The sequence below is a fragment of the Pinus tabuliformis genome, chromosome 8 (assembly GCF_031772625.1).
Source record: "Pinus tabuliformis cultivar Carrire ecotype Pingquan chromosome 8, CPIR1, whole genome shotgun sequence".
In the NCBI taxonomy this organism is placed as follows: domain Eukaryota; kingdom Viridiplantae; phylum Streptophyta; class Pinopsida; order Pinales; family Pinaceae; genus Pinus; species Pinus tabuliformis.
The window spans coordinates 434475321-434484212 of record NC_142294.1 but is presented as its reverse complement, the minus strand read 5'-3'; the positions used below and the strand labels follow the sequence as shown (position 1 = coordinate 434484212).

General features: G+C 36.2%; 1 protein-coding gene across 2 annotated transcripts; it reads right to left on the bottom strand.

Annotated features, from left to right (window-relative positions):
* Positions 1 to 5326: 5326 nt before the first annotated feature.
* On the bottom strand, positions 5327 to 6648 carry LOC149235920 (uncharacterized). Of its 2 annotated transcripts, none has more exons than XM_089461479.1 (3): positions 6487 to 6648; positions 6123 to 6327; positions 5327 to 6001 (listed from the first exon to the last, which is right to left on the bottom strand). In XM_089461479.1, the coding sequence occupies exons 2-3, from the start codon at positions 6141 to 6143 to the stop codon at positions 5477 to 5479; spliced, it is 546 nt and encodes a 181-aa protein (XP_089317605.1). In that variant the 5' UTR covers positions 6144 to 6327; positions 6487 to 6648; the 3' UTR covers positions 5327 to 5476. The 2 variants fall into 2 exon arrangements, with proteins under 2 accessions (XP_089317605.1, XP_089317604.1); XM_089461478.1 differs by having other exon boundaries at positions 6123 to 6294; positions 6487 to 6647.
* Between the last annotated feature and the right edge of the window lie 2244 nt (positions 6649 to 8892).

Sequence of the window (8892 nt, the reverse complement as noted above, 5' to 3'; positions counted from 1 at the left end):
TTTAAATTTTTGCTTACTTTGTTTTCCAAACAGACAATGCTTACAGAAATCTAACTTGCCAGACTTTAGATTTGGAAGTAACGTGCGATAAGCAAAAAATTTTAACCCTCTTTCACTCATATGCCCCAATCTTTGATGCCATAAGTGAATGGAACTACTGTCATGTTCAGACACCGTAGACACATAATCTGACCCTGTACTTCCTTCTAACTAAAATAGATTTCCTACCTTTTTAGCTTTCATAACTAGTAAAATACCTTTGTAAATTTTCATTACTCCACCTTGAATTACAGTTTTATATCCATTTGAATCAAGTGCTCCTAATGAAATCAAATTTTTTCTTAAATCTGGTACATGCCTCACATCAGTTAACATTTTAGCTGTCCCATCAAACATTTGTAGTTGTATGCTCCCAATCCCCACAATATTACATGTTACATCATTACCCATGTACACAACTCCATCATTAATTGATTTATATGTCTTAAACCATTCTTTATGGATACACATGTGGTTTGATGCACCGAAATCTAACAACCAACGTTGATCATGATTTGACACATTAACTGATAATACTTCATCAATCATACCTGAACCAGATGTCGAACCTGTATATGTCGTATTTTCCTCCTTCTTCTCTGTTGAAGAATCTGCTTTAGAAGTTTGTTGTTGTCGCTTCCAACAATCCTTCTTTAAATGCCCTGATTTGCCACAAAACCAACACTTTAGCTTACTCTTCTTCCCTTTCGACTTTGAACGTGAGTCGCTCGGCCTCCTGGAGTGTCTTTCTTTCGAATGACCTCTAACCATCATAGCTTCTGATGTAGAGGTTTCAGAATGCAACTTTCTCCTTGTTTCTTCTGATAATAAGGATGCAACTACATCATCAAACTCAATAGTTTCTGAAAAATGATCCCATGACTCGGGCAATGAGCACAATAAAGTAATAGCTTTATCCTCGGATTGAATTTTTACTTCTATACTTTGTAATTGCACCAAAAGAGTATTAAAAGCATTCAAATGATCAGCAATTTATGTACCTTCTTTCATTCGCAAACTGTACAACTGTCGCTTCAGGAGAATCCTATCGGTTAAGGATTTGGTCATGTACAGTTTCTCCAGTTTCGTCCACAAACCAGTAGCTGTTGTCTCTGACACGATATTAAACAGGACATCATCAGCCAGACACAGTCGAATAGCACTTATTGCTCTTTCATCCATCTCGGCCCACTCATTATCTGTGATGTTGTAAGGCTGTTTGGATTTGCCCAACAACGCCTTTGCCACACCATCTTGGACAAGCAAATCGTACATCTTCACCTTCCAGATCTCGAAATTATTTTTGCCATTAAACTTCTCAATTTCAAACTGGGCACTCTGAGTTTTCGCCATCTTGTATCAACCAAAACACAATAATCTCCAAAACCAACTATTAAAGACCAGCAATTAATATATAAAAAACTGCCTATGTTTTACTCTGAACAAATGATTTGAGTGATAGCTCATGCTCGAGCAAAGAAAATCATCATTCGTTTTCAAAAAGCAAACTTCTTTCTGGTTGGACAAGGCATAAAACCACTTTTCAAAAAACAAAGGCCGATTCTATTAATTTATTGAAGTTACTGCACCTTCACGATGGGATTTAAATCTTACCCAACCAACTCTAAATTTAAAACGTTAAAAAATGTGGGAGACAAGTCCTTCTCAACATACATTGATAGCGCAATTGTGCGTTTATTTCACACTCCTCTGTGGGAGGTTAGCTCGATTACTGGGTCATAAACATGACAGTGAAGTAATTACCCTTTGCATGAAATTGTTTAAGAAAATACCCATCCGGTAACTTAATATCGATTACGGAACACATTACCTTTCAAATTTGGACTAACGTTACCGGTGAGCTATTCCATGCACCAACAGTTGGTCCACGGCACCACCGCACTATAAAACCACCGCACGACTGCCTGATCCACCTCCACGCAACGCAGGTTTGTAATACGCATAGTTGAGGCTATTATATCATTCTAAAAGCACCGAGCTTCAACACATGATCCACCAGCAGGTAAGGGAGTAGACCACCTCCACGCAACACCAGACAACACCTCCATGCACCAGCGCTCCAGCAACGCCTCCACGCATTAATGGTTGTCGCGGGTTTATAAATATATACGCGCAGGTCCACGCATCTCTCCAGCAACGCACCAGCAACAGCCAATGCCGAGCAGAAGCCCATGTGAATACCACGCATAAAACTCAGCACAAAAAGAAAACACGCATTACATGCGTCCAGCAACGTAGGTTGGAAACACGACCTCTACGCAGGTTGTAGAAACGATCTCCATGCAACTTTAATCCTCAGCGCGCAGGTAGATTGGCATCTGCCATTTCGAGATTACGCCACTCCTCTGCTGCGCACCACTCCAACAAGATCTGATACCAATTGTTAGAGCCAAGATGCACAACAGTCAAAATAAACATACATACACAACAATTAAATTATGCACAGGAGATAGCAAATTAACGTGGTTCACCCAACCAATCTGGGCTACATCCACAAAACATAGGCATCAGCAATTCTTTATTATCAAACAGGAGATTACAAAATAATATTTTCCTCCCAAACTCTCACAACACTCAAACAATCCGTATGGATACCTGTTTTATAGCTAAGAGAATATAACTGCCTCATAAATCCTCTCACATCAAATATAGGATGCATTAACTCCCACCCAACAACCTGGAGCTAATCTAGCAACAAATTCCTATTGTTGTCACACACTGAGATTTTTGCCTATTTTAATGAAATAGAAAATCTCAACAAGGAGAACAATAATAAATGTTCATATAGACACAAATACATGTGTCAAAAGCATGTTTTCCCCTTCTTGTTTCTTATGATATCTTGACAATGCTACAATTGCATAATCATGAATTCCCTCAAGGCTTTCCTCCTACCAAACTCTCATGGGAGAGGAAAAAGATGAGACCATATTAGAGCCACAAGGAAATATTTTTTCTTTAGGTTGTATTTCTCAAAAAACCACATGAATAATAATGCATTCTTGAAGAAAGAGGGGCCATTTTCAAATACTTTGGTTCTTTCGCCAATATTTTCAAAAACAATAATGAATAAGGTTTTAGATCCTAGATCAAGATTTATCTATCCTTTGTGTTGCTATTTATTTTTAATCCACCAAAAAAGGGATTTTTCAAAAGGCCATATGCCAATAAATTTGGAGATTAGAGCATGATTTTTCATGAACTAAATGTATTTAGAAATTTATTGGATTTCACCTTGAATTCAAGATCATGCATAAGATCCTGCATATATTTTGGAAGGCAACTACCTAGGTTCACACTCTAGCAAAAAGCACCCAAAGCTAGCTTCTCCCTTGTAGGGGCTGCATTTATGATAGCATGATTGGATGCCCTTGATGATGATTGATGAAGTGTATTTCTGTGAGTTCTTGTAGGCCCCAAAGGATGACATATCCCATGAGACCACATTATGGTATGAGGTGATTGCACCCCTCCCTGAAGAATTTTCCGTTGCGGTATAGAATTATGAGATGGGTAAGCAGCAGATGCTAAAGCCTAAATCCTCACCTTTTATAGAAAGGTAGACACCAAGAGCTTTCCTCTAATTTTATATTCAAGTGTGAGAATTCAATTTGCATTATTCTCTTTTTGCGAAGGACATGGAGTGAAGCCAGGTAAGTGGATCATTAAAGTTGTTTCAAATTTCTCAGGGAGAGGATCAATGAACAATCAATGGTGTACAATTAGGAATATTTTCCATGTGACTGCATTAACGATAGCATGTAGCTGAACTAGTGGGATATATTAGGCATTTATTATGGCAATATTTTAGTTTAGAATTGGGAATTTCAATGTGAGGCTCAAAGTGAAAGGGTAGTTTCAGGTGTGTGATGATATGAGTGGTTCCAACAATCTTGATATTTTGAGTCATAAAATGTCCTTACATAGCACTCTTTCCCTTAGCTTATTCATTTGTTAAGGTAACTTATTATTTTTATGGTTTCTTGTTGTCCTCTTAGGGTGGTGGTCTCATGTATAGGGTCTTCAAGTGTCTCACTCTAGAATTAACAGACTCACTCTTAGCTACCACTGCTTGGTTATTTTAACTCCAACATTCTTTCACTAGGAAGATGTTTTTCTTTTTGGATCTACCTTGGAGGGAGTGGTGAAGGGCAATTGCAAAGAGTTTATCCAAATGCCATTATAGTGAGAAATGGTGAGGGAAATGATGCAAGCATGGTGCTCTTGGACAAGGGATCTTTAGCTTATTGTGAGCTATGGTCAAGGATTTTCTTGAGACATCCCCTAGCACATAGTAAGCTCCACCCATAATGATGAAGCCAAGGAGATTCGGGGAAACTTGGCTAGTAGTGGATTTGACACCTCAGAAGAACATGTCATGCCTCAAGTATATATGCACACTCTATTAGCCCTTGTGGACTATATTGTTTGTAGGAAATGAGAGAAACTAAGGTGGAACTATTAGCAAGAATGGATAGGCTCAAAGAAAGGGTCTTAACCTTCAGCAAAAAGCATGATTTGTGCCTATCACAATTGGAGGCACTAGCCTAAGAGGTAGAGGAAAATGTTGAGGTAGAAGAAGATCCTGAACCACATGCTACATTCCAAGGCAGTGCTAATCAACTTGAAGGGATGTAGAAAATGACATCCATGTATGTTTTTTACATTTTTGTGACATGCCATGTCACCTTGGCCAAGAGGTTAGTACGTTGAGTCTCCTTGATAGCCTCTATAATTTATTTACAATATTGCCGGAAAATTATTACTTTTGGAGTGTTTGGAACAAAGGATTCAAGCCATGCTTCTGCTACCATGAGGCATACCTAACTGTTTTGATTGTACACTATATATATATTATTTTAATAATTAATAGAGTGACAACTTTGCAAAGAAAAGAATGCATGAAAATGGGTTTATTTTTAATATAATCTCTTTGAGTGCAACTAAAAAAGACCACATGGTACTTTGCCAAATAATGAGAAAATCCTTGCTCTCCATAATTAGATCCAACCCTTTTGGACTTGTTAATGTTATTTAAGATGTCACTAATACTATTATTATTACTTTTATTAATAGAAAGTGCAGTTCAAAAGATGAAATTAAATTAGATTATATTTGGTCAAGTGAATAAATATAGTTTAAAATTTGAATCGAATCCAATGACATATTTTTTAACATTTGTGAAGAATCGAATGACAAAAAAATTGTCCGACGAAGCTCTATCTCTATCAGTGGTACCTGTGCCCATCCACGAATTCTTTATAACTCAAATTATATGTTCTGTGGTTTTTATTTCCAGAAATAAGAGAAAATATCCGTGGAATTTTTACATCAATAAAATATGCTACAGAGCGATTTTTTTTTTAATAAACAGGTTGTAAGAAAGATCCGTGAACTATTTTTGTGGAAGGCTGAACTATTTTTGTGGAAGGCCGAATGAGCTCCATGAAAAAGCTGGGGAGCTCGATGCAAAAGCTGGGGATCTCGATCCGAAAACATAGGATGTCGATGCAAAAGCTGGGGAGCTCGATCCGAAAACAGAGGATGTCGATGCAAAAAAAGCTGGGGAGCTCGATGCAAAAGATGCAAAAGCTGGGGAGCTCGATGCAGAAAAAGATGGGGAGCCCGATACAGGTGAGGAGCGTGGAGCAATGGTGATCTGTTGCCACACCACCTTTTTAGTATCAGGTAATTTAATTTGCACATCCACGGCCAGCACTTCACGATTGGACAGACTGTAGCACGTCTCCTGCCACCCCATCTCCTCCTCTACCACCACTTCGTCTCCATCTTTCTTGTATTTGATGCGTATCTCAGTTGATTCTTGCAATTCAAACACCCTGCGAACATATTGTGCCAACTCTGAAAAAGAGATAGCGGGAGGATCTTCGGATTTCTTGCGAACCATTAAACGCCGAGTGAAGCCGTCGGAGTCTACGAACTGACACCATTATGTATCAATAAGACTAAAATATCATGTAAATTGAATTAAAGAGATCCATTGAGTACTGAAAAGGAATTAAATGACGCGAAAAACACAGAGAAGTCGAGCTATTGCTGACCTTTATCACGCCATGCTCCATAGCGCTGAGTTTTCTCCACAAAATGAGAGGGGATGCACTAAATCTGATGATTCTTTGGACATGGTGTTCCAAGAAATATATAGATTCTTTGGATCACCAGCTGTAAATGAATAATGGGGGAGCACTGCGCACTTTGAAATTGGAATCTGGCCTGTTCATTAACTTTTCTTTTAGTATTTATATTCTGATTACAGTATTTATATAGGGTTAGATTTGTATCAATAAAACTAAAATATCATGCAAATTGAATTAAAGAGATCCATTCAGTCCTGAAGACGAATTAAAATGACACACAAAATCCACATTTAGGACCATAAAACACAGAACTCTAGCTATTGCTGACCTTTATCACGCCACGCTCCATAGCGCTGAGTTTTCTCCACAAAATGAGAGGGGACGCACTAAATCTGATGATTCTTTGGAACGATACGCAGACATATATAGATTCTTTGGACAGCTCTTCCCCATAGATGAGGGAATGGATAAGTTGATCACCAGCTGTAAATGAATAATGGGGAAGTGAAAAAGTAGCACTGGTACAACCAAAGTTGTGAAGTGAAAAAGTAGCACTGGTATGACTAAAGTTGTACATTGAGCACTTTGAAATTGGAATCTGACCTATTCAATAACTTTTCTTTTACTTTTAGTATGTATATTCTGATTACAGATAGACAGATCACTGAAATCAATTTTCTCTTTTGAATGTTGATATTCTTCACCACTATTTCTGATTATCGCAGACCACTATTTCTGATTATTGCAGATAATGTAATAAGACCCATTATAGTTATTGTACATTAAAGATGTCGAATCACATTTTACTTTAATAAGTGGCCCACATCATGATGTTAACTATAAATTGTACATCAAAAATGTCAAATCACATTTTACTTTAATAAGTGGCCGACATCATGATGTTAACTCTAAATTATTTATTATATCTTGGCAAAATTAAGATGGCAGCACTCAAACATCATCCAGGGTTTGACATCTATATATATTAGAGTTAGTGCTAGATAAGAAGGTGAAAAATATCTAACAAAAGAAATTCAATTATATTTGTGGATATGCTAAAGTGAAACCTGTAAAGAATTATTGAGTTGGAAACCTATAAAAACTAAGATTAGAATAATGTAACAATGGGCATCCAACCATTAAATCTTGATATTTATTTTCGACAGCGTTTGAGCATGACCCATAATTTATTTAAGGTATTTTAGGTTTTAACTTAATTTTAATGAGTTGGTGAATATAAAAGAAATTATTATTATTATTTTAAAATTTAAAAGTAAATATTATTATTATTATTATTATTATTTTAAAATGTAAAGTATTTATTTATAATAGAATTTTTGTTTTAATGTTTTTTTATAATTAAAGAAAATATAATTTTTATATTAATTTTTTTCATTGAAAGATATATAATTTATGCAATAAAATAAATAAAGATAAGATAATAAAATCAATATTATCTAATTACAAGTTGTATGTTTTCATCAACTTATTTCATAGTCATAAACTCTACTTCAATGTTATATGTGTGTTGTGAAAAACTATAATTTGACAACCAAAAATATTTTTACATTTATATGTTGATTCACACTAATTTTTTTATGATATTAGGTTATGAAGACTATGTCAACTTGTTATTGGATGGTTTAAAAGTAGCAAAGGGAATAGGTTATTGAAATGACATTTGCATAACATCAATATCATACTTGGTTGTGACATTGTCAACCTATATGTTGATTCACACTAATCTCTTTTATGATATTAGGTTATGAATACCTTGTGAACTTGTTATTGGATGGTTTAAAAGTAGCAAAGGGAATAGGCTATTGAGATGAAAGGCATTTGCATAACATCAATATCAAACTTGGTTGTGACATTATAAATGTTATTAATGTTTTTAATTGAGTGTGTAATTCCCCTTGTAAAACATTTTCCTTGTAAATGTGTAACTATAAAATTTAAAATGGGTGAGAGAGTGACACATATTCCACTGCTTGAGGAAGAATATTGCTTGAGGATTTGCTTGTTTTAAATATCAGTCATGCGTTGACTTAGTGGGTTTAATGGGCTTAGTGCAATTAGTGGGTTTAAGTACTATTCACTATGCACAAGGGTAAAAGAGGGGAACATGAAAAAGGTGAAGCTCATAGGCTCCTAGTGAGCAAGAGGATTGTTGAGAGGGATGGAAAATATATAAGAACCCAGAGAATTGAAGTAGAAAATAATCCCTAGTGATAGGGTGGTGATAGGGAGACTAAGAAACCCATGAGGCTTGCTAATTGGTAATCCTAAGGTAAGCTCTAATGATAGCCCAAATGAGAAACCCATGAGGCTTGAAGACTCATAATGAAAGAGGACAACTCTAATGATAACCCCACTAAAAACCCCATGAGGCTTGCTCATTGATAATCACAGAACAATGGTTTTGCCTTACAAGGCCCATAAATCCACTAGAGACTTGAGAGAGAAATCATGTGGTATAATGAATAAGAACCATAAGGTTGAGCCAAATGTTGTGAAGCGCAAATATTAGGTGGAAAATTAATAACTTGATGGGAAAGCTAGAGTGATGGAGATTGGATAGGCTTGTTAGAGAGGTTGGTAACATGGTATCTACCTCAAAAATGACCACTTAGATTCAATGGGACCTAGGGGATCAACCATTAAATGGATCATAAATGGAAAGGTGTAGTAGATGCAATGGTCATAGTGTCTAGAATCCCAACTTTAAAATCTT